At 30.7% G+C, this 26494-nt stretch overlaps 2 protein-coding genes across 2 annotated transcripts; both read right to left on the reverse strand.

The window, feature by feature from the left end:
• Positions 1 to 4108: 4108 nt before the first annotated feature.
• On the reverse strand, positions 4109 to 25978 carry LOC114746139 (tropinone reductase homolog At5g06060-like). The gene is made up of 6 exons (XM_028934326.1): positions 25870 to 25978; positions 25349 to 25556; positions 24597 to 24813; positions 23786 to 23898; positions 20914 to 21116; positions 4109 to 4125 (listed from the first exon to the last, which is right to left on the reverse strand). The coding sequence occupies exons 1-5, from the start codon at positions 25962 to 25964 to the stop codon at positions 20952 to 20954; spliced, it is 798 nt and encodes a 265-aa protein (XP_028790159.1). The 5' UTR covers positions 25965 to 25978; the 3' UTR covers positions 4109 to 4125; positions 20914 to 20951.
• On the reverse strand, positions 9367 to 16446 carry LOC114746138 (uncharacterized). The gene is made up of 5 exons (XM_028934325.1): positions 15859 to 16446; positions 14943 to 15041; positions 14151 to 14195; positions 11634 to 11771; positions 9367 to 10029 (listed from the first exon to the last, which is right to left on the reverse strand). Exons 1-5 carry the CDS (start codon positions 16231 to 16233, stop codon positions 9697 to 9699), a joined length of 990 nt encoding a protein of 329 aa, XP_028790158.1. The 5' UTR covers positions 16234 to 16446; the 3' UTR covers positions 9367 to 9696.
• Positions 25979 to 26494: the final 516 nt, after the last annotated feature.

Consider the following 26494-nt stretch of genomic DNA (forward strand, 5'->3'; position numbering starts at 1 on the left):
GCATTCTTTAAGTAACACCTCTGTGGTGCTTGTATCCCATGTTGCCTTACTTTTTTCTTTGTTCATAGTTCTATTAAAAAATGTCAATCAAGAATACAAAAGGGAGTTACAGTGAACCAGAGCACTTTTCTTCCAACAATGCAGAAATATTATGTTTCTTTTGTAAATAAATATGAGAGGAAATATCTAATATATATAATATTTATAAATTATAATCTCACAATCATATATATTTAGGTTTGTAAAACATACTTATCAACAATAAGCATTATTGATGAATATATACGCCACTTTTTACAAACACCAATCTTCAGATTTTCAAACTAAAAAACGTATACTTTTCGGAGCTTGTGGCAAATAATTAACAGCAAAGGGGTAGTCAGTTTGCAAGAACCACAAATCATAAAATAGAAACATAGAACTACAAATAAATAGAAACACAGATCTTCAAATTTTCAAACTAAAATGTGCCTAGGTGTCTGACCTTGTCACAAATAATTAACAGGAAAGACAGACTAAACACAGCCAAAAAACCACATTAGTCGATACGTTCAAGTCAGTTCTTCCTACTACACTACTACCAAGTTCGACAGCCAGGCCACACTAATAGAAAGAACATCAGATTAATAGCAAGAATATCATATTAACACTCCTATAGCCAAGAACAATCGAAGACAACCAGATCTGGGACCAAAATCACGTATCTCTTACCAGGCGTACAAAGGAGACTCTGAGCAGTGTGGATCTAGAGCAGATGCGATCCGGCGGCGGTGAAAACGGACGGCGACGCTTGCAACCGAACAGAGGAAGAAGATGAACGGCGACAGTATTTGAAGGATCTGAACAAACGACCAAGGTCTAGCCACTCCCACACAACAACCACAACTGATGAGACGGTGGGACACGGCAGAGACACGGCAGGAGACGGCGACGCTGGAAGAACTGAACGAACAGAGGAAAGAACTGATGAGACATTGGAAGAACTGAACGACCGACCACACAAGAACCGAACTGTTGAGATGGCGGGAGACGGCGGGCGCACGGCGGGAGACAGTGGGAGACGGCGGGCGCACGACGAGTATATGGCAGCAGACGTCGGGAGGAGTTTTTTTTAGCTTCAGAGCGTCTTGTGGCTGAGTGCGTGTGTGCGTCTTTTTGTCTTTGAGCTGAAGTGAAGTGAGAGAAAATACATGCAAAGGGTCAGTTAGGTAAAAAAATTAACACACTCCAACGGTTTCATCACCCCAGCTGCGCATCCGAAAAAAAAGCTCCTTGTATGAGCTTCTCTCAGAAGCCCATTTAAGCCTCAAAAGTCAGATTGGGTAATCGGGGATCCAAACACTCAAAATCACAGCCACCCCAAAAGTCAGATTGGGACGCACGTTTGGGGGCCCAAACGTGATCCCAAACGGACCCTATGATGATAGTTTTTAATATAGGACTAGGGAATAAATTTTTTAAAATAAATTTGTTGACTTAGTTACTTGTAATAAATAAGAATTTTCTTTCTTAAATACTCTTGTTAATTATTTGTAATGATGGAAACTCTTAAACACATATGATCACCACGAAGATTACTCTTAAAAAAATTTATAAATTTAGAAAACAAAATAAATTAACATCTTAAGAATTAAAATAAATTTATTATTTATCTTTTATATTTAGAATAGGTCACAATATAAGATAATATTAAATATTCTCTAAGCACCTATAAAACTAAATAATAAATCTAAGTATAAAATAATTATAAGTGATTTTTTTTATATAAAGCTACAAGATGTCATTATATTTATTCCATTTACTAAATTTAAATGCAATTTTTTTATATATTTATGGCAAACCAAATCTTTCAGAACATTTATTTATAATTTTCATAATAAATATAAATTTATGAGCAATTATTATCATGACATTTATGCCAAACCTAAGTATTGTCGTCAACGAAACTAGCTTGAATCGTCATTCGATGCGCATTTGGGGGATTTGTATGGTGGATGTTTCTTTCAAATTATTTAGAGGAAAAAATATAGAACTTTTAACTTTTAGACTTTTTTTAATTATCCATTTAATCTTTAAATTTTAAATCAGAGAAAATTAATTTTGATAAATTGTTTAGTTAAAAAAAGTAATAAGAACCGAGTTGTTGAGATAAAAAAAATCTATAATAATTAACTTGTTTTGAGTTGAAAAATCATAAGAATTGATTTGGTTCGAAAAGTTCGGGAATTTAATCACTGATTGAAGACAAGTTCAAAGACAAAAAATTGTTTTTTTTATTTGAATAGAAATTATATTATTTATATTTAATTTGATTATTATGTTTAAGTATGATTATTTGATATCATATACTGTTAATCTAAATTTGAGAACTATAGCGTAAATTAGTAAATTATAATATTGATACTATGTTAGATAAGATTTAATTTTCTGATAAAAGAAAAAAGTGATTAATAATAGAAATAAGAAATATGACAAAGACGCTGACTCCATAAAAAGAAAAGGAGGAGAAATTTTGTTTCTTGTGAAAGATATCATGCCATAAAGTTCCTAAAGGAGATGAGCTAATTTGCTTAGGTCATGCTTGTCATTATAATTAAAATTATTTATAAGTATATTTTATATAAATGAAAATAAAACTTTTATTACATATTTATCTTGTATTTTATAAATTATAATTAAAAAATAATTTATAAGCTATCCATAAATGATTAAACAAACAAAATCTTGTTGACAGATATTAGCCTGACATATCGAGCTTTGTGCTGCACGAACATTATGAACAATGAACACAGGAAGACTGATGATTGTGTAGCAGATATTGGCAACCCCCAGTCTCAGGAGCACTTAATTTAAAAGAGTAATCTTATGATGTATGAAGAAAGTACGTTAAAAAAAAAAATCTGCTTTTACTTGCATAAACGTGTTTTTTTTTTTTCAAGTGATTTTTCAAATACCTCCTTAAGTAAGATGATAGTATCATGAACTAAATCATTATGCTCATAGTCATTCTTATCAAGCTGAGTAAGAGTGAGCTTGGGCTAAAAAGTAGAGTTGAAATTAGGCATCCTTATAGAGATGCAGCCAAACCATAGTGTCTTCATGTAACGACAAGAGATGAATAGATGTTGTTTTTTGGGTGGGGGGGGTTGCATAAGCCCCTCTCTCTAACCAATTATACTAATATCAAATAATCACTTATATGAAATAAAAATATAAGAAAAATTTTATCTCATAAACCGTAAAAGTGATTATGTGCAGTAAAGCTAAACTGGCATAATTATAATTATTGGTGTTATATATTCCTTCTGATCCTATATATAAATTTTATTTTTAGAAAAGAGCCGGGTCCAAAATATATGTTTTATTTTTAAATTTATTTAAGCATTTATTATTATTATTTTCTTATCTAGTCTTTAGTTGACTGTATTTAGTACTCCTCTTTCATATTAATATTATCCCAATATCTTGTCTTTATTATTTTTAACTAATTTTAATTATTAATTTATTAAACGTGGTTCGGTTATTTAAAATTTTTACAAAAGAAAGAGTATTTGAGATTCATAGGCGTGTTTTGGCTTTTTCCTTTGATACCAAACAAATTTTTAAAACTGAGGTTCGTACCATTTCTTATTGATTTTCATATCCAGAGAGTTCCTTTAAAATTTTTCTAACACAACAACAGAACAAAGAGGTCCCCACCTAAGAGGAGGACCACTATGAAGGTGACCACATATACGACAAATGTTGTTTATTCATCTAGGATCTATTCTAATCTTCGGGACCATTTTGTCTCCAACTCACTTTTTTCCTTGGGCAACAAGAATCCATTTAAATTCAGTTTAACTAAATAATTAATTTTGATAAGATTGAATTGTATTATTGACATAATTATTCATGCTAATCCCCTTGTTTATTATGTATTCACTTTGAGTTTATTTTCATTTTAACTATAAAATTTCAATTTATTTTTCTATCATATTTATAATTTTTTCCCCAAACTTACTCTTGATTACATATGTTAAAATTTTTTTTATTAAAGCAATAGTTTGCAATACCAATTATTAAAAGAAACTAAAACATTTTTTTTATAAATAACTAATTTAATTAATTTTTTAATCTTTATAAATTAATTATTTAACTTTATATTGAAAATCGAATAGAGTATTTAAGTTAGATATTCAATTCAAATCAATCAAATTAACTAATAAAACCCTATGTCGGCTCACTGCCTTTGATGTTACCCGTAGAGGCAGAAGATCATGTGCGCGTCTTTATATACAAGAGTGGCCGTGTCTATGTGTAATTACACATGATATGACAAAAACAATTAAAAATTAAATCATGTATGATTTTTATATTAAAAAGATATTTTATTAAAATATAACAATACGTCTCGTGACTCAACTATTTAAAAAAAAAACTAAAAGTAATTATGTGTTTACGCATGAGGTTATTTTTTAATAAATGATAATATTTCCATCAAGTTCTTTATATTGTAGCTGGTAGAAGAAAAAGTTTTGCATATATATATATATATATATCAAGTTCTCCAACTATATATGGTTATATATTGTATTTTTAAAATATTATTATTTAATCATAAATTCACATATAAAAAACATGATATATGATCATATGTAATTGAAAAATTAACAAAATAAATATAAAAAATTTGATTTAAATATTTTTTAATAAAATATTAAGAAGCAGGTGCATGATTATAAAGTTCACTAGGCCCAAAAAAATCAACTTGCCCATTTGGTCCACAATTTAAATGGTTCTAAAAGTTTGATTTAAAATATAAGTTATTTAGAGAATATTTAATACTTGTTTATTAATTTTATCATTGTAATTAATATTTAAATATAACTCTTTATATTTTTCATTTTCCTTCATAATTTTATTTAATATAGGTAAAATTGAAAAAAAAATTCAACTTGAAATAAATCTAATAAGTTAGTTATATTCTTTTTAATATTGTTGGATTAGTTAAAATGATTTATAATGCGAATTAGAAGGAGTAAAATAAATAAAAATAAACTAAAATAGCAGTAATACACAAAGTCCAATGGAATCTTAGATCAGTATGTCATTAATGAGTTTTGTTAGTTTTGCTTTATTATTCCAAGAAGTCGTTGTCGTTTTGGGCTGACGGTTCACCGGAAAGAGCACAAAAAGATCCGGTGAGATTGAGACCTCATCTAGAAGCCCGTGACTAAAAGGCTAGGTTGACGTGGCACAATACCTCTCCAACGTTTTGTTGCACAGGGTCAATTCTTTTAATTTTAAAAAAGTATATTTTTAGGCCCCATAAACGTTAAAAAAAAATTTTGATATGAAGATATTAAATGTTACTATCTCCTGTACTAATTAAAAGAACTAATTGATTAATTTGAGAAAATTAAAAATTTTTTTTATTTATTTGTCATAAATATGTGTTGTTTTTCCGAAAATGTCTTTATTAATCAAATGTATTGGCTAAAACTACTATTATTAGAAGGATTATCTTGGAAAAAAATATACAAATATTAGAAACAAAATGAATTGGAGTTTTATATTTAGAACTAAAATAAAAATTAAATAAGATTTTATATTAAGTACCGGAAGTAATATTAAAATATTCTTAAATGTTATCAACAAAAAGTTGATCTAACATTATAAGACCCATTAAATCTCTTTAGGTTTTAATTTTGAATCTTAGAAGAGACACCTTTGCAGCAAAGGAGAAGCCAGGAACATCTGGATTAGTCGGATGGTAATATTAAAATTTTTTTAAAATATTAGTATATTAAATTTAATTTTTTAAACAACTATGATTGTTATAAAAAAATAATATTTAAGATTAATAATTTTAGGGTAATAAACTAAAAATATATTTTTTAAAGTTAATGGATTAAATTAAAACTTTGTATAAAGATAAATGATCAAATATACACTTTTGCCAAAAAATTTTAATAAATCATATTAATTATGAGAAACGAATTATGATTTAGAAAAAATTAATTCTTCATTCTTTATCATTTTACTGGACTTTTAATGAGGTTTTTTCTATGGTTTCCTTAATTATCTCTGTTCCCGTACTACATCAATTAGAACTGACGTAATTGCTGACTAAAGGTTATGTAAATTACCATAAAATACAAAATAACAAGATAATGCAAAACAAAATTTATTTATTATCAACATAAAATAAAACATATTATGCCTATAATTCATTGAAATAAAATTTGTGCCCATAATTTATTTATTATCAAAATGAAAAAAATGATATGTATTTTAATTTTATTTGGATCTAAATGTTTCTTTTACAAATTAACTAACTATGAAATATAAGAACCAACACTTATCATCGATGGACCTAACTAAAGAGGGGGGAAAAAAGCTATCAGGAGTTAATTGAAAGTGAAAACCAGGTGAAATTGTACCAAAGAAAAAAAAAAGGAGGTGAAATTATAGATACTTGCATATTAATTTTTCCATAATTTATTTCTCAGACTCCATAATACAAGATCCACATCAGTTTATGTAATTATATATGAAGTGCAAATAACTGTATGAGATCTAAACAAACTTGCTCTATTTATTAACTTATATAAATAATGTAACATATTATCTACACACAAGTATATATTAATATATGTTATATTTATGGAAATAGATGCATTGTGTGGTGAGTCATTTTCTAACATTCGGAAAAATGATAATCATTTTATGTGTGCACGCAAGAAATTGGCCACAAATTTGACTGACCAATGAAAATCACTTGATTGATTCTTGATATTTGTTTTTGGTTTTGTTTTATTATTAGTTTAAAAAATAATATCACATATTTTTTTTAAAAAAAAGTTCTGGAAGAAACGTATTATTTAGTCTCATACATGCATGCTTGAATTTGGAAGTGACAACCCACAAAATCAGAAAATAATTTTGTTCAGTGATTTTTTTTTTGGAAATAATTCTTTTGTGACACAATGTTGTTAACCATAATTGACAAAAAAAAAAAAAGACTATCAACATTTAGAGTCCGCTCCAAAAATTTATCGAGTCAGTCAATCAATCAATTATGATTTTACTGTAGTTAAATTTGAAAACTAATTGAATAAAAACCAGTTTTTAAACCAATAAAAATATGAAAGTGGTAAAAATTAAATTATTGTATTATAAATTGGTTATGTGTTAGTTTTTTTACGAAGAAGTGATAACAATTATTTGTCAAATATTTTTAATTCATTTTAAATATTGATATGTGCGTATATAGATCCTCTTGATCAAGCTTGATCTCAAATATCAAAAGTTAGAGGGAAAAAAAGAGATTTTGTGATCTAATGATGTGAAAACTGTCATACAAGTTAAAAATCATGAGTTATTAGTACTAAGTTTTATAAATAAAAAAGGAATAATTATTTTTTCTGGGTATTCATAGATATTAGGGCCAATAGGAAATGCTTGAGCGGAAATAACATAACATTCTACTACTCACTTCTCAAAATGCAACATGACATCTTAATTTTTTTCAAATATAAATGAATTGTTTTCTTCCATCTTAAAAAAAATGAAGAAAAAAAATAAAATATGAGTGTGAAAATGAAACTAGCTTCTAGTTAAGAGGAATATAGACCAAGTGTGAAATGTCAAATAGGTCAACAAATAAACGTATGAATATGATGATATGAATACTTGCTGAAACTTGCGACTTGGTGGGTCCAATGATGGCAAAGTGGCATACAGTTCAAACATGTGATTGGATGGTTCTTTGAAAGTTATCAAGTAAAACGCAAGAAGTGAGATAGAAATCAATGAATTGATGACACAATGATTGTGGACTTGGTGCGTGGTGGATCCAAGCTAGGAACTTAATCAAGTAGGGCATTGATTTTGTTTTCATTTTCCAGATATCATTTTACTAGATGTAACCTAGTTTGAGGAACTATTAGATACTAAGCAGGGGTATCTGTCCTAGCAAGAATTCAAACATTAATTCAGCACATTGTGAGAGATTTATCCCTTTCGTTGGGCTTGATTCTTGTTGGTAATCTTTTTTTTTTGACTAGAAAAGTGAACACAGTTGATACATTGTTGAACACTAAATGTAGATACTTTTTCTTATAAAAATTCAAACATTGATTTATTACGTTGTGAAATATTAATCCCTTTTACTACACTCTAACCGGTGGTAACTTTGTTTTTGAATTTGATACAAAGGAGTGTTATTGCATAATGCATATTTCTTTAACCTGGCTCATTGGGTTTGGGCTACAGCGAATTTTTCTTTTCGGCTGGGGTGGGTTTTGGATAGGGCAAGTTAAAAAATACATGCTGCAGTGGTGTGTGCCTAGTATATAATTTTTTGTTGCTCACGTTTGCTTCAATTATCCATTTGATATGTGAAGCTTAAGCTTTATTAATCAAGACCATATACAGTTAGTCATTATGATGTTATTTTTCCTTCAAACATAAGAATTACGTGCGTCTGATTATGAAACTTTAGGGACTTGATAAATATTAACTTTTAGGGGCTAAATCTATAATTAAGACAAAGTCAGCGGACAAAAAGTTTCATTATCCTAAAAATATGCGTGCATGCTAGTCTTTCACACACACACACACACACACATATATATATATATATATATATTTTTGAGGAGGCCGTGTGAAATTTTGTTGTGTATAAATATTATTTGCACATGTTTCTCTAGTTCACAACTATAAAACAACTTTCATATTATAAAAGAATATGAGTTCAAATCCTGCTACCCAATTTGGATAAAGGATCAAAAGGAGATGACTATCCATTAAATGTTTTTATAGCTGGCTTACAAAGAATGTTTAATTTAGTAAGTATTTGGATTAACTTATTTTAAATGATTTTAGATTGTACAAAATAAATATATAAGAGAAATTTTATCTCATAAAGTGCAAAATAATTTAATTTAACTAACAAGATTGGTAACTAAGTGGATTATGCTTAAACCATAAATGGGCTTCCCAGTCTAATTTAATTCATCAAGGGCTGACTTCTCATTTGAAGAAAGGTGCAGATCTAGCTCCAACATTGTTCAGTTTTATCATTATCATTTGGGCAAAATCATTTCACAGACAATTTTTCCAATATCCTTTGACAATTTTTTTTAAAAAAAATAAACACGGCTATTATTATTATTATTATTTGGTATCAGTTAACTAGAACTAAAACATGCCTTTTTGACAATAATGCCCGACAGTTTTTAATTGTTTGTAATGACTTTTTAATAATTAAGTTATACTATGCAAACAGTTCTTAATATTCCATTACCAACTTAAAAATAAAAAGAAAAAATTATCCTCGTAATACAATTTAATACCAGTCTAGGACGACAAAACTCAAAATTTTCACATCATGAAAACTTCCCTTTAGAACCCATTAGTATAAAGAAATATTCCTAATTTCCAACTGATCTACATCTAACATTTTCTGCTACAATGAACCTCCTAGATATCAGATATCAATTTGACCTAAATATCTGCATCTAACTTTTCAAGCATGAAGAAGACATGCACACCATGAGATGAAGATCCATGCCAGGGTTGCCTCAATGAAAGTAATACCATCATTATCCAATAGCAAGGAAATACCAAAAAAGCTAAAAAAGGAGAGAGAGAACAAATCTTTCAGAATCTGCCAGATTCTGGTTCTGGGTATGCCAGAGATTTGAAGTCTCAGGATTTTGTATTCATTCTTTGGAGTCGTATTGGAACAGGCTTCACCAAGACAGAGACACTAATGTTACTCCAAACCTCTGGCTTCGTAGGAAGTTGAGATATTTTCTCCAAAATTGCCATGTCTTCAGACAGAACAGAACCAAACACAGTATATTGCTTCTTCCACTCATTGTGATTAGCTAGGCTGATGAAGAATTCGGGACCAGAATCAACCCATGCAACAGATCCCCTTTTTATTGGAGGACAGAATTCTTTGGGAATGTCTCTGAATACAGACCCTTGAGCTTCAAATGTTCCTTGAATTAGTGCAAAAGGAGGACCAAATAAAGCCTACACAAGCAATTAAATCCATAAGCATATCATGTGAAGGTCAAATAATCTGTAGCTCAGAGCTAAGCTGCATAATTATTAGGGAGAAATGCAAACACTTCTTTTGATTTGCAAACAATCCTTCCAACTTCGTAAACCTGAAAATACTTTACTCATCAATATTCCAGATTTAAGCACTTCGTTCATTTAGTCATTTCCCTGCTAACTCTGCTACCATCAAAGTGACCTTAAACACTGCCATTTGTTACATGGCAGACTCCTAGAATGTCTGGAAACAACTGAAAAACTCTGGTTGGCACCTCAAGTAACAGGGTCACTGGGAAACTATGCAGAAGGGTATAAATTTTGATAGTTGACAAATGAAGAGATATCTTCTGTTTTCCAAATTTGATTAGTGTTTATTAAAAGCTCTAAATTGAAGGAGAATATCTGCAGTTTGTCGCGGTGGAATGAAAGAGCAAGACAGTAAGCAATTTATCAAGGAACAGCCATAATATTTCTCCGTACTATAAAACAAAGGTAATGATAATTTCAGCTTATGGGCAATGTGATGAAGATGAAGCAGATGAAGATATGCAAGAAACCACTAATAAGAAGAGGAGGTCTTTGGCCTTTGTTTTTAATCTTTTAGCAAAGAAGCAGGAAGTCGAGCTACAAAATGTAGACGCTGATCATAAGAAGCTTGTACAACAGAGAGGAAAAATATAAAATATGCTTCCAGGAGAAATTAAAATATTTGAAGTCATTCGTCCATAGGACGATAGGATTAAGGCTTGATTACTGAGTAACATGAATACATCAATGAATGAAACAATTATTATAATAATAAGACATCTCACCTAGTAGGGCTTTAGTGTGAAGTCTCTAAATAGACTTTAAAGAAGATAACACAAATGAAAGAGAGAAAAAGTTGATTGATTGATAAAGGATTTTCTAGGTAGGACCTACTCTAATTTCTAAATAATTTTTCACACTAAAAGGGTTTGATTTTATTATAGCACCACCCTTCTTTCAATGGTCATAAAGAAAACGAGAGGATGGTATTTGGTATCCAGCAAGAGAAGTACAAACATTAGGTACTATGGGGGAAGAGGGAGAGGGAGGGAGATTTTCAGCCATGATTACCCATCAAACGATCAATTTTACAAAGAGATTGAACAGAAAGAATTAATAAAAAGCAAAGGCAGGAGACTTAGATGGAAGGAATAAAACAAGGGAGGAATTTTGTACTAAGAAGCACCGATATGAGTACTTGTATTGGATATGATAGAGCATGATATGACATTACAGTAATTTTCAAAATTTTAAGATATGAGTGTGGGGATATATGGTATCTTGAGTTTTAAACAATAATATAAAGATATTTGTAATAATCAACCAAAATATTATTTTCTTTTGTTTTTAAGTCATGTATGAATATCTTGATATAAAAATGCCAATACAAATGGCAGAATATGTGATATGAATCATGACGTACAATATGCATATTGTATTAGATACCTATCAGTATCAGGTACGGTTTGTTTACCTTTTTTTGTAAGTATTAGTCCTTCATAGATTTCGTATAATCATTAGTCATTAGTATAACACAAATTGATCCTTACATGTTTCTGGTGGTTTCCATCTGAGTGCCAAAATCTTCCTCGGCTTTCCGCACGATAAAAGTGGCATCCGGCACAATGTTTCAATGCCAACAGCTCAAGAAAGGAGGCAACGGACAGTGGAGAGCAATCAGGCAAAAGCTGCATACCGTGAAAGGATAAATTTAAAGACAACACACGTCATTCCAATTGTAAGGAAATAAAGGGAAAATTACGATAGAGTTGTCTTTACTTACCAGACACATAAAAGTGAAATTAGCAAGATACATGAAAGAGGAAAATCACTTTCTGCTGTCCAGGGCGTTGACCCCAAGTTTTCTTCTGTTTCAGGGAAAGATACAGAGCACATTGTATTACTTTAGGGTGGCTATGGGCTTAACCAAGGAAAGGCTTGTACTAGGGACTGTAAGGATCACTTTTTGGACTGTTAGTCGTTGGTTTCTCGGGAGAAGGCAGGACTTGTTTTGTCTTCAAAGTGTAGTGAGGAGAGGACTGGCCTCTCGAAAGCCAGGTTGGGGGTGGAGAGGACTGATCTTTCTACATTTTATCTTTCTGTATTGTACCTTCTGTGTAGATTCTGGGTTTTCTTGTATTGTAACTCTCTTTCACTTAACCGAGGGAAAGGAGTATTTTATGTAATATAAATCAATGTCAGTTTTCTACTATTCTGCTTTGGGCTCTATCAAACTACTTCTAAATTCTGCCTGAATTCACAAAGAAAATCAATGGAAACTGCTTGGAATTTAAAAGAACTTGAATATCAAAATGTTCCCCCTAACTGGTAGCAAGGATACAAATTTTGGCTTCTTCCTTTCATTACATCTCAAAGAACTATTGGAACCTTGGATTAACAGGAAACAGTATATCAGTAGACATTTACGTCATTAGTACACTGATCATGCATGACATTACACTGTATGTCACAGTGAAAGTCAAATACAATTTAATACTTAGACAATGTAAGGAGCATAAGTTCTTGAGAGAACCATACCCCAAGAGCTAGTCATTGGAATTGGAGAGCCCAAGACCTTATAAAGCCCTTCTTTTAAGGTAACTCTCCCAATGTAAAACTCATGACAATGCACTCCCTTAAGAGCTGACATCCCAGAGGTTCTACACTAAGGCACTTCACTTGGTGCTTGACTTAACCACCTGTCGGTTAGTCCCTTTAGTCAGAACATCCTATGGGTAGCCCTCTCTAGTTGGTCATCTCTCAATGAAAGCACTAATGTAATAAGTACAAGTCCTTGGGAGAACCCCATTCCAAATGCTAACTATTGGAGTTGGATAGCTGAAGGCTTTAAAAGGCCCTTCTTTCAAGGTAACCCTCCCAAAGTAGGACTCATGACAATGGGCTATCGAAGGCTTGGAAATTCTTATGTTCATGATTGTTTATGAAGCTCATGGGCAGCCAAATCTACTTTTGACTATGCACTCTTCAAGCAAGAAAAAGAAGCTAAACTATTCAGGGAAGAAACCATCAATGTTTAACTCTAATTTTCACCTTGAGGACAAGGTGAGGCTCTTAGAGGAAGGTAATTATAGAATTGCTTTTACTGGCCAGACCTATCAAAGGAAAATTAGCAAGATTCATGAAAGAGGAAAATCACTTTCTGCTGTCCAGGGCGTTGACTTCAAGTTTCCTTCTGCTTTGTGAAAAATACTGAGCATTAGAGTACCTTAGGCATGCCATGGGTCTGACCTCTAGAAAGCTTTGTATTGAAGATTGTGTGATATAATTTTTCGGCTAATATCTGTGGGTGTATCCTGGGAGGGGGAACTTGTTTTTGTATTCCGAGTGAACTGAGGAGAGCATTGGCCTCTCGAAGCCTAGGTTGGTGGTAGAGGAAGATCATCTTTCTTCACCATTTTTAGTTTCAGTTTGAGTGTTTTCTTTTGTTCCTACTGTTATAACTTCTTTCAATTCTTGGAGGAAGAATAGTGTGATTTAATCCAGATTCAGTATTGTTTCTTTTCTGTCTGGGCTCTATCAGACAAGCACAAATCCATATGTTTCTAGGGCAAATGTAGAAGAGAAGTTTACAACTCATTAAGAGAAATTCAGTATTTAGGAGAGTCTTGTAGGAGGACAAAATAATTACTTGTAGTGCATCAAAATTAAAGGGTACAAGTAACTGTCTGAGTCATATCAATATAAAGGTTTAGTACTCCATATTATATACGCAATATGATATTTTGTTTAGCCCTTTTTAATAGTTAAAATTAACTTCATCATTCATTTTAAATATGGGAGTGCCTGTGTATAGAAAAATGAAATTGGCATGATAGAATGTATGAGTCCATATTTCATATTTTAATAGAATTTATGTACTTTTGAAGCAAGTCTAGGAATATGCTTACATTAGATCAACTTAAGGAATAGCATACAGATATATATACATACATAGATATATATTAAAGTAGATGGTCATACAAAGCATACAGGGTAAAAAATATATAGGGCAAAAGTATGTAATGAATATACTTATATATATAAAATATTCGCATGGAAGGACTTACTCTTATACGAATATTTCCATATTGAGTTTCCAGACCAACAATCCCCTATCAGCAGAAAGATTTAACAGAAACATAAATAAATAGCCAATATGCATACAAATAAAAGCTTAACATTCATATACTGTTGTCATTATCCTACACATGAATGGCAAACAAAAGCATGTTGAAAATAGATTCTGAACATGTTATGTTGAAATTTCTAGACAGAGAGATAATATCCATGGCTGTCCAAATTTTATCCATTGAGATATAAAAAATGTTCAATGATTCATATGGTCCCTAAAGTTTTATCAAAACTTCTAAATAGATTCCTATAGCTTTAAAAGTTTGCAATTGAATCCATATGTCAATAAAACAAATTTAGTTGAGACCCTGTTGTTTCTGAGACATGATACCATCATGAAGAAACTGTGACAGAGCAAAGGGATGTATTTTTGGCTGAATGCTGTAAGTCGAATATGATATTATTCAGAATTAGTGAGAAACATTGCGACTATAAGCTAGTCTTCTAAAGTTTTAATTGTCACAGAGATAGCATCTCATATTTTATTATTGCTAGAAAATTCCAGAATCTACCAATACGTGAGATTTCTTACATCAGAATGACATCATAAGACAAATGTGATATCTGATTAACAATAAAATAGAAGCATATGAGATCAAAATAAAGGTATGAAATCAATGAATTTATAGAATTATCATCAAACTTGCCATAATTGTTCATATCTCAAAGTAGTATTATACAGTATATATTCAAGAAGAAAACTAGTAGATGTAGTGTTACATTCCTACCTCTCTGTTTCCAAAGACAAGCCCAGAAGTCCACATAACTAGATCACCTGAGTCTCGTCGTTCAGGACTTAAAACATCCTTCTGTCTTTTTAACCAACACTGCAACCAAAACAGAAGTGAAGTTCAGCCTAAAAGCAGGGATATTCTGATATTACATAAACATCAAACGACATCCATTATAAGTGCATATATTTACAAGAACTGTAATATTATCCCCAGCAAAGATACAAAGTGAAGATATAGAATTTTTAACAAAAAGTCAATATGCCATCCTACTAAAGAAAATAAGCATTACCACATTTAGCGTCTTTCAGATTTTTGGGATCATTGATTCATGATAGTGAGTAATTCTACAAGTGCATTATGTGGGAAAGATTGCATAAAAGGCACAATCTAGGTCTATGATCAGATTTGAAAAGTGTATGAAATTGCTCTGATCATATTATGAAATGCCAAGCTTTTGGTACTAAGTTAAATAGAAAATTGAAATAAAAATACAATTGATAATAGTGAGGCAATCTGTTAATTCAGTTCGGCAAGACATGGAGAAGTTGCAAGAGGAAAATAAAATTTTCTAACAGAATGTCCATGACAAAATTGGCATCAGCAATGGTTGAGAAAGACCTCTGCCTCACATGAAACGCAGAAATATAGCATGCTGCAGAAGTTAACCCAATTAAAGGTAACATTAGGCAAAGGAAAAATCACAAGTAGCTAGTGAAAACGCAAAAGTGCCATCAATTAATCAAAGAATAAACTTCCTATTGTCATAGGAACAAGAAGCAGATAAGCCCATGAAATTATAGTAGCACCAGTATGAGCAACAGATTCAAATTAGCATAAAACCCAGAACTTCCCATAATTTTCCCGCCATGATCAAATGTAGTAGAAAAACGAACAAAAATAGGAGCAATACCTCGCCAAATCTATGTCCACAGGCTTCTCTATCTCCACAAAATACCCAAGAATTACATATACAAGGCCCATCATCACCCCTACACATAGCTTTACAAGCATTGCAACAATCCCCCGAAGAATTAAACCTCAATTCTGTACCCCATTTAACAGCATCACCCCAGAGCTCCAAATGCTCAATTCCCCCACAACATTCCTCTTCTTTACTCCCCAAATCCTCTTCAACCCATTCTTGCTCTGAAGAATTTATTGTACTACTGGGTTTGAAGACCACGATAATGAAAAGGTATACCATTAAACAGGATATTGCGCCCATTAAGAAAAGGATCAGAAGAGCAAATCGACCAAAATCCGAGCCGGTTTGGCGACGAGCCATTTGGATCTAAGGAATTCTCAACTGATCCAGAAATTGTTCCGCGCAAGTCTTTTCCTTGGCTTATGAAATGAAAAGCCGGGGAGTCTGAATCAACAACATTTGAAGGTAGCATTGCCAAAGCAGAACGAGCTGCAAGTTTCTAACGACACGTTTTTCGTCCATGATCTTCGTCCCTTTCCTTCACCAGAAAGCAAGCGAATCCTTATTACGATTTGTTTTGATAGGCAAGTTCAGGCTTGATCTCCATAATTATTTTAGAAGTCTCATGAGCATAATAACGAAACCAAAACAGTAAAATCAATAAATTCATCTTATGCCTATTCTAAGTTCAATTCAAAATTAGATAAAGGATAGGGGAAATCACAAATAAAGACCCTTGAATTAGCAAAATCACTCTATGGTCACCTGAATATGCTAAATTACTATGAGGGACCTGGTCTCAAATTGTAATTATGAAATCATGGTCAAATTACCAAAATACCCCTCTTTAAATTTTTTTTTTTTTAAAAGAAAGCCACTCCTCACCGGAATCCGGCCACCGGCACCGGAGCTCCGGCGGCCGCTTCCGGCCACTGTCGGCGGCAGGACGCCGGAGTCCGGCCGCCGTAGCTCCGGCGCCGGCGGCCGCTTCCGGCGGTCTTCCTTTGTTTTTTTTTTTAAACTGTTTTTTTTTAAAATTGGGGGGAAGTGAGGTTGGGGGGATTTGATCCCCCAACCTAATGCTTCCCAAAATAAGGAATGACCATTGAGCCAACAAATTTTTGTTAACATTATGATGCAAAAAAAAATATAAGTTAACTCATTTACTCTTGTTCCAGGTGATAACAACAATACATTTGGAAATAACAAGTTCTGATTGTAAAATAACACGTCTGGAATAAAAATTTAACAATATGTTTTTTTTATAACAATAAATTTTGTTGCAGGCAATAACAACAATACATTTAAAAATAACAAGTTCTGATTATAAAATAACAAGTTTGGGATTAAAATTTAATAACACGTTTTTTTTATAACAATACACTTTGTTTCAAGTGATAACAACAATACATTTAAAAATAACAAGTTCTGATTATAAGATAATAAGTCTAGGATTAAAATTTAACAACACGTTTTTTTATAACAATTAATTATTTTATACTTTTAAAAAATAAATTATTTATAACTTATAAAAAATATTTTTAATATATTTATTTCTCTAAAAAAATACTTTTTAATCTGTATATCTATACAACTCATTATAAATCAAACTACTTCTTATAAATTATAAAGTATTTATAATAAGGCATTTTTGATTTATTAATCATAGTATAAATTTTATATTATTTCATTCTTTAAATATTAAAAATATTTTTTATATTTAAAGAATAAAATAGTATTTTTAATTATAAATTAGAGATAAATTTCATTTATAAATTTAAGCAGTCAAAAAGTATTTTAATCCACAATAAATTGTACTATTTATAATTTATAAGAAGTAGTTTGATTTATAATAATTTGTATAGATATATAGATTAAAAATTTTTTAAAAAAAATTAAAAAAGTGTGTTGCCATTTTCCCTAAATTTTATTTATAAATTTGAACAATAAAAAAGTATTTTTAATCTATAAAAAATTATACTTCAAGTTCTGATTATAAATTGGAGATAAAAATTATTTTTTTAGCAAATTAAATAGATTACAAGTACTTTTTATAAGTTATAAATAATTTATTTTCCAAAAGTATAAAATAATTAATTGTTATAAAAAAAGGTGCTGTTGAATTTTAATTCCAGACTTGTTATTTTATAATCAGAACTTGTTATTTCCAAATGTATTGTTGTTATCACTTGAAACAAAGTGTGTTGTTATAAAAAAACATGTTGTTAAATTTTAATCCCAGACTTATTATCTTATAATCAGAACTTGTTATTTTTAAATGTATTGTTGTTATCACTTGAAACAAAGTGTATTGTTATAAAAAAAACGTGTTATTAAATTTTAATCCCAAACTTGTTATTTTATAATCAGAACTTGTTATTTTAAATGTATTGTTGTTATTGCCTGCAACAAATTTATTGTTATAAAAACAACATATTGTTAAATTTTTATTCCAGACGTGTTATTTTACAATCAGAACTTGTTATTTCCAAATGTATTGTTGTTATCACCTGGAACAAGAGTAAATGAGTTAACTTATTTTTTTTTTGCATCATAATGTTAACAAAAATTTGTTGGTTCAATGGTCATTCCTTATTTTGGGAAGCATTAGGTTGGGGGATCAAATCCCCCCAACCTCACTTCCCCCCAATTTTAAAAAAAAAAACAGTTTCAAAAAAAAATAAAGGAAGACCGCCGGAAGCGGCCGCCGGCGCCGGAGCTCCGGCGGCCGGACCCCGGCGTCCGGCGGCCGACAGTGGCCGGAAGCTGCCGCCGGAGCTCCGGCGCCAGTGGCCGGATTCCGGTGAGGCAGTGGCTTTCTTTTTAAAAAAAAATTAAAGAGGGGTATTTTGGTAATTTGGCCATGATTTCATAATTACAATTTGAGACCGGGTCCTTCATAGTAATTTAGCATATTCAGGTGACCATAGAGTGATTTTGCTAATTCGAGGGTCTTTATTTGTGATTTCCCCTAAAGGATAATCCCAATAAAATCCTGCTAAAATATCTAAATTTAAATTTAAATAAAGACTTATACTTTTAATAATTTTTTAATTAAGCTATGAGATCTTATTAAAAATTTCTAAATATTTTTAAATAATTAGAATGTCTCTCATTAATTAAAAAGAAAATTTGATTATTTTATCCTTCCAAGTTGTCCCTCCTCTCTTATGATTATTTTTTGGGACTAAAAAACATATGGTTAATTTTACGGCATTTAGAATTTGTATATATAAACAAAACTTTCAAAAGTATTCTAATAAAACATTTTAAATTACAACGTAAATAGCTTTGAGATAAATTTTTTTTATTTTCTGTTGGTAAATATTTATTTTAAAATTTTATAATTCTTAATTATAATAACTTCGTAATAAATATTTCTTGTAATTAAGATTTTTAAAATTTTAAAATAAATATTTACCAACAGAAAATAAAAAAAATTTATCTCAAGGCTATTTATGTTGTAATTTAAAATGTTTTTGAAACTTTTAGTGATACATACAAATTTTAAACACCGTAAAATTACTTGTGTTTTTTACTTTTACAAAGTAATCATAAGAGATGAGAGATTACTTGGAAGGGTAAAATAATTAATTTTTATTTTTAATTAAAGAGAGGTATTTTAGTTATTTGACAATATTCAAAAATTCTAAATTAGACCTCATGGCCTCATTAGAAATTTGTTAAAAGTATAAGTCTTAATTTGGATTTAAGTATTTTAATCATATTTTATTGGGATTCTCCCAGTCTCTCTTGGTCCCTTGGATGAACCTCCTCACCATAAAATAAAAAGGAAATTACAGTCAAATCCCACGGAAGAAAGATAATTACCAAAAGGTCTTAATAACAACCTCAATAGCCTATAATGACAAGTTCTATAGTAAGAATGACAACCTCTGAAACTTGTTTTTCAATTGTTTTCTTTACTTGGGATCTCATTGTAATTCTCCCTAAAATAAATAAATAAATAAAGGAAAAAAATTTAGGTCAAACTTTTTTGAACTACATCAAATTCTCAAATCAGGCTTTGCCATGTTCACTTAATATCATCAATTAATGTTAAACCCACATGAAAAACAAAGACTCATAGCCAAGTGTGATTGAAGAACTTGATATAATGTTTATAAGAAACTTAATTTAAGTATTATTCATAAATAAATACATTATGTTATATTTCTCTAGTTCTTAATGTAAAGCCAATTTAACTAATTTGATTAGATTAAAAAAATTAGGTACATTAGTCAATTATAAAAATTATGATATATTTTTTTTAAAATACCATAATTATTTTTCTTAATATCTTCCATTCTTCTCATGCATTATGGACTGAAGGATTATGACAAATGTGTATATATACAGAGGGTCAAAGTTCCCCGGGGAAGCATAGCGTTAGAATTCCACGTTTCATTTTATATGATACTTCCTTTGGTATAAGAACTTACTAACTAATTCACACAAATAAATGAAAACGGTTGAAAACATTAAATTTGGTACAGGGATTCTCCTATTGGACATAATCATATTTAAGGTATTGTTATGCACTAAATATGGGCACATCCTTCTGTGAGAATTTGAACCTTAGTTTACTACGTTGTGAAAGATTAGTGTCTTCTATTAGACTCAACTCTTATTGATCTAGTCTTACAAACTTGCCTATTTATAAAAGCCAATTCAAATACTAATAAAAGCCCAATTGAAAATAAGTCATTTTATTTTAATTCCCAATCGAAACGGGCCCTGGGTTATAAAATCTCAACTCACATCAAGTTTTTATTATAGAGAAAAGTAATTAGCAGTCTCCAATCATACAACTATTTTTTGGAATCCAAGAATACTCCATTTGGTACACCAACTAGTCAGTTGTAAGTCGTTATTTCTGCATTATGTTAAAATGTGGCAGAAAACTTCATGATTCAAAGCCCTAATTGAGTTGGTTTGTGATCCCAATTAAACTAACACCCACCTATACATTAGGTTGGTGCACCACAAAAAAAAAAAAAAGGAAATGTGTAATGTTAATCAAACTTTCATTATTACTGTTTAAAGAGGATTGTACATAATCATTCAAAAGCCATTATTTAAACTGTGAAGCCTCCATCTGCGTATACAATCTGTCCAGTGATGTATGAAGCAGCAGGAAGGCAAAGAAAAGCAACTAGTGCTGAAATCTCTTTAGGCTCCCCCATGCGACTCATGGGAAGTTGAGACAATATGCTGTTTAATATTTTTGCATCATTTTCTTTCTGTACAAAAAATCAGAGATTATGTCTTTCTATAAAGGAAAAGAAAAGAACTAAAACAGAACAAAAGATACTTATGATTATGGTGAGTAGCTAGACATAGCAGTGGACAAGAAGCATTTATATGGACAAGTAAGATGAACACATTGATTATGAGAAACATGTGCATTGATGTGAACACATTGACAAATAAAACAATTAGGTTATGAGATGTTCCTTGATAATTTGTGTTTCTTATACAATTAATCTACAACACTTGAGAAAGACAATATTTTTTAGAATTAGTTGTTCATCATGCACTTTTGTTAGCTAAAGGGTGGCTCCCTTGATACATAGAAGTAAATTAGTACTACATTTAGTTTTTAATATAAGAGCTGGATAGTAAAATTAATATTACATCTAGTTTTTAATATAAGAGTTGGATAATTAATTTGGAAAAATTAGAAAAATTAGTTAAGTTGATTATTTGTGACAAATGCATGTATACTTTCCCAAACCACCATATTTAATTATTTGTATTAAAACTATCCTTGGTAAAAATCTAATTCAATATGAATATTTTGGAAAAAAAGTATAAATTTAAAAGACAAAATGAATTGAGGTTTTATATTTAAGGTCAAATTTAATCCTCAAGCTAACTCATAATTAAGGACCGGAGGTAACAATATATTATGAACCTCCCATGCTAATTTCTCATTAGATATTATTTTACCATGGCTTTCCTAACTATAACCTAATTAAAAAATGTAAGCGATCTTTTTGGTATCGTTGAGTTTAGGTTCTGAAGAGGAGACCGTTAACTAAACCAAAAAGAAATAAAATATGAATTTTTCATGAGACAATGCTAAACCATCGATGTCTTCTTCTTCTTTTTTTTTGCCCACTCTAAACCATCAATGTCAATACATTAAAAAAAAAATCATTACTCTTTCCGACGTGAAACCAATGGCGCCAAATCTCTTGGGGACTTTCAGAGAAGAGAACTTATGTCTACTTTCCTTTCTAGCTGATATCAATTCAGCCTCCCCATGAATTGTATGTATCATGACATTTTATATATATAGACTAGCGCCTTACATTGAGTAAGTGAGGAATAACTAACAACTAGAAATGGGAATCAGGGCCAGCTCAGCCCTTCAGGATTGGCCTTTCAGGGCTGGCGAGCTTAAAGGACCAGCTCTCCAGTGCTGAAATTTCAAAAATACCTCAATTTACTAGGCTCGACCTTTAACCTAACGGGCTCAGGGCCGACCCGCCGTTCAAAAAAAATGCTATTTTTTATCAAAAAATAAAAATAAACCAATAAAATTGTTAATAAAAGACATAAATATGAATAAAATTAAGTCACAAATAAAAAATATTATCATATATAAATATTCATCAATATCCAAGAACATCTAAAACATTCATTAACAAGATAACAACATCCAAAAGTTTTATCTATAGTGCAATTGTGTAATAAATAAACACTATTATTAATCTTTTGAAACTTCATCATTACTATAATCAATTACTCTTCTTCATTAAGTATGCTTTTCTTTCGTAGCAAAAATATCAATTTTTTCTTCTTTATAGGAATTTTACTTTTAAATTTTGCAATCTAGCTATTATTTTATTTTAATGTGAGAAATATTATTGTTGAAACTCATGAATTTCTAATTCAAATTATAGAATCACAAGTTATATAAGTATAAAAATACTCTATTATCAAATATATATATATATAGTTTAAAAATATCAACACATATAATATAAATCAAATCATTATTAAAGTCCAAATTAACCTATTTTTTAAAAATTTAATTGAATAAATTATTGTCTAAAACTAAATAAATCAAATCATTCTGTAAAATTTAATTTTAAAATAATAATAATAACTGAATATTTGAAATATTATTAACAATGTAAAAAATTAAAAATATTAGAATTACATAAAAAAATTTAAAAAACAAAAAAAATTATAAAATGGCCTAAACGGGCTGGTTCTTTCAAGCCCTCGACCGTCCAGGACTTATTTCCCATTTAGGGGAAAATTTTCAAACCCGGCCCTTATCATTTAAGAGCCTAAACGGGCTGGCCCGACGGACTCGCCTATTTTTCCAGCTCTACTAACAACTAACTTTGCTCACTAACCAATATTCTAACAAAGACATATTTTAGAGCGTTCAATCTGTGAGTGGCAAATATCAATGGATTGTCATCTCTTCTGGTATTAAAGACTAATTTAGCCTATGATCAGATGTTTCATAGTGATTATTGAGCAAACCAAGGGAGCAATTCAAAGAAGAGTTTAAGGCAGGGAAATAAACAAATTATGTATTTTCAATATCTTAATTGGGAATAAAAGGGAGTTAGAGAAAAAAAAAAAAGAATATTTGAGGCAGTCAAAGAATGTTTAGATAGCTAGCTAGGCTCATTAGGCTGTAAATCAGATTAGGCTACTTAGTCAATACAGAGAATTGTTGTGTTGACAAGTACAAGGCAAAGATATAGAAATTCAACTATGCAAAAAATTTTGGTCTTAAAAGAAGCAAAGTAAAATTTGCGATAGCTTATCAAAAAAAGTAATTTGCGATCAAATATAATTGGTCATGATTAATTGATTATGAGTATGATGAGATGCACTTGTAGATGTTGAATAGGGATTTTCACATAAACCTATGGTAACTTACCGTGACAGTTTCCAAAAGTGGGGTCATTATGGTTCCAGGTGCGACTGCATTTACACGAATATTATCCTTTGCCCATTCAAATGCCAGATTCCTTGTGATTTGATTAATAGCCCCTGTATCATATAGATATTTCATCAAGTACATTATTGCCCTTGACTCAATCAGGTGCTGAACTTATCATGCGCCATATTATAATCAAGGTTTATGGCTCATTAAAACAATAATTTGAAGCAAGGGTTAAAATCTTTAGGTCTCGTTTGGTACGAAGTATTGAAAATGAGAGATAGAAACTGGAATTGTAATTAAGAAAAATGACTAAAAAAGTGTGTAGCATGAAAAATTACTTGTTACATGGGATTGGACAAATCCATGGGGGCGGGATTAGGGAATTCCATCTCCTCTCATGATACTCTACAATCCCACATTTATGGGTTTATCCAATCCCATATAATAAGTAATCTCTCATGCTAAACACTTTTTTAATATATTTTCTTAATCCCAATCCCAATCCATATCTTTTATTTCCAATGCTTTATATCAAACGGCATGTTAGCCTTCAAAATTTGATCCCATTTAAGTTTTGATCTCAAAAATCCTTAGACTAAAAAAAAAATGAAGTCAAATTTCAGTCAAATCAAAACAAGATTAAATTTCAGGGACTAAGATGGTGTTAACCCTTAAAGGAAAAATATGGTTTATGAGTTCAATAGGCTTTTTTATCCAAAATGTCAGTCTTTTGAGCTGGACTTTTCTTTTAAACTTGTGTTCTTATAATGGACTAACTATGTGTGGAGTCCATAGTTTGGTGTACCTTTGCTTGCTGCATAAACCACATGTTGAGGGAAAGCTTTGTAGCCTGCAATTGAGGAGATATTTACTATGGTACCATATCCTGAGGCTTTTAGAAGTGGGTGTGCTAGTTGGCTCAAATGGTAAGCAGACTCGAAATTAGTATCCATGATTGTTGACAAAACTTCAGCAGGACAATCTGTTGCATCCGTAAGTATATTTGTCCCAGCATTGTTTATCTAAATTAAAAGGGAAGAAAAGAAAACAAGGTATGAAACCTAAAGGGAAAATGGAGAGCAAAGGGAAAAGAAAGAACACAAAAGAAAAGGGAAAATTTCACAGCACCTTCACTTTAGCAACTTAACTTCCATTTGCCCCAAAAAACTCTGAAAATTCATTGGACCTTTAAGGGCCAAAATAAAATAAAATATTGTGGGTGAAAAGAAATTGATGCTCTTGCTATTAAAAAAAGTCAACCATCATCAACCGTATGAGCTCCAGCCATTGATGGCCCCGCAAGCATCGACACTGGTAGTGTCCGGAGCTCCGACGGCCGGCGATGACTAGATTTTTTTAACTTAAAACAAACAGCAAGGACATCAATGTCTTTTTACCTGCAAAATTTAATTTTATTTTGGTCCTTAAAGCAAATGGAAATTATCTGCCTATAGAGAAATGTATGAAAGATTACAGTCATGCCATCATAAACCGTTTATACAGTGAGTGCGTGTGGAAAACAATGAATGAAAAGTAGACATGTAGAGGGAAACTTACCAGGATGTTGAGTTTGCCATGAAAGACAGAAGCAACAGTTTGCATTAGATTTTCACGTTGATCGCGAAATTGAACATCACAAACTGACCCACTTACACTAAATCCTCTGTTTTCCCACTCTTTAACACATTTATCAATATCTTCTTGGTTACGTGAACATATATGAACGATTGCTCCAAATTCTGCTAATTCCTCTGCTATGGCATACCTAATTAATTATATTAAAGATCGACAAAGATGAATCAGTATCAGTAAAGAACACTGACATGAGATAATTAAAAAAAAAAAAACCCGTTAGAATATAAAATTTTACAAAATATCCAGAGATTTCAAACAGTTTAAGGTGTTCATCTAGTCTTATCATTTCATGCCAGGATTGCTTCACTCTCCTGAACAGTTTTATACAAGACACAAGTGAGACCTCTTGAACTCATCAATTTAAACCAAAAAAGGGAAAAAGAAGAAGGAAGAAAGCAGATAAGAGTTATAAAATGAAAAGAAGAGAAACAATAATCACAAACCCTATGCCTTTGGTTCCTCCAGTAACAAGAGCGGTCATTCCAGTAAGTGACCATCTTCTGTCTTTGAAGATAAGCTTCGCCTCATTTTCATTCATTTCTGCTGCTGTGATGATTCCATGCTTTATCCTCCTAATGTAATAACTATATATAACAACGAATTTGGATCCACATGCTTCTGTAGTTTTCTCAATCATATAATGAGGTGTCACGTGAGAGAGTCAGGGTTAGCAGGGAGCAGAACCACTTGCTCTGTTAGGATATATTAATATATACACAAGACTAAGAAATTACTACCTCTAATTCTAATTATAAAAACTAATTAATTAATTTAAAAAAATTAAAAAAATAAGTTAAGTTAGTTATTTATAATAAATATATGTTATTTTTTTTAAAATATGTTTACTAATAAGTATACTGGTTAGAACTACTATTATTAAAAAGACTATCTTAAAAAAAATACACAAGTATAAAAAACAAAATAAATTGAGGTCTTATATTTATAATCAAAATAAAAATTAAACAAAATTTTATATTAAGGACTAAAAATAATATATCCGGTACATAATTAACTATATTTTGCAGTAGTTTGTGGGTATATATATATTTTTAAACCTTTTTTAATCTT

This window comes from Neltuma alba, unplaced genomic scaffold (assembly GCF_004799145.2).
Source record: "Neltuma alba isolate B1F8T4 unplaced genomic scaffold, ASM479914v2 tig00004913_pilon, whole genome shotgun sequence".
In the NCBI taxonomy this organism is placed as follows: domain Eukaryota; kingdom Viridiplantae; phylum Streptophyta; class Magnoliopsida; order Fabales; family Fabaceae; genus Neltuma; species Neltuma alba.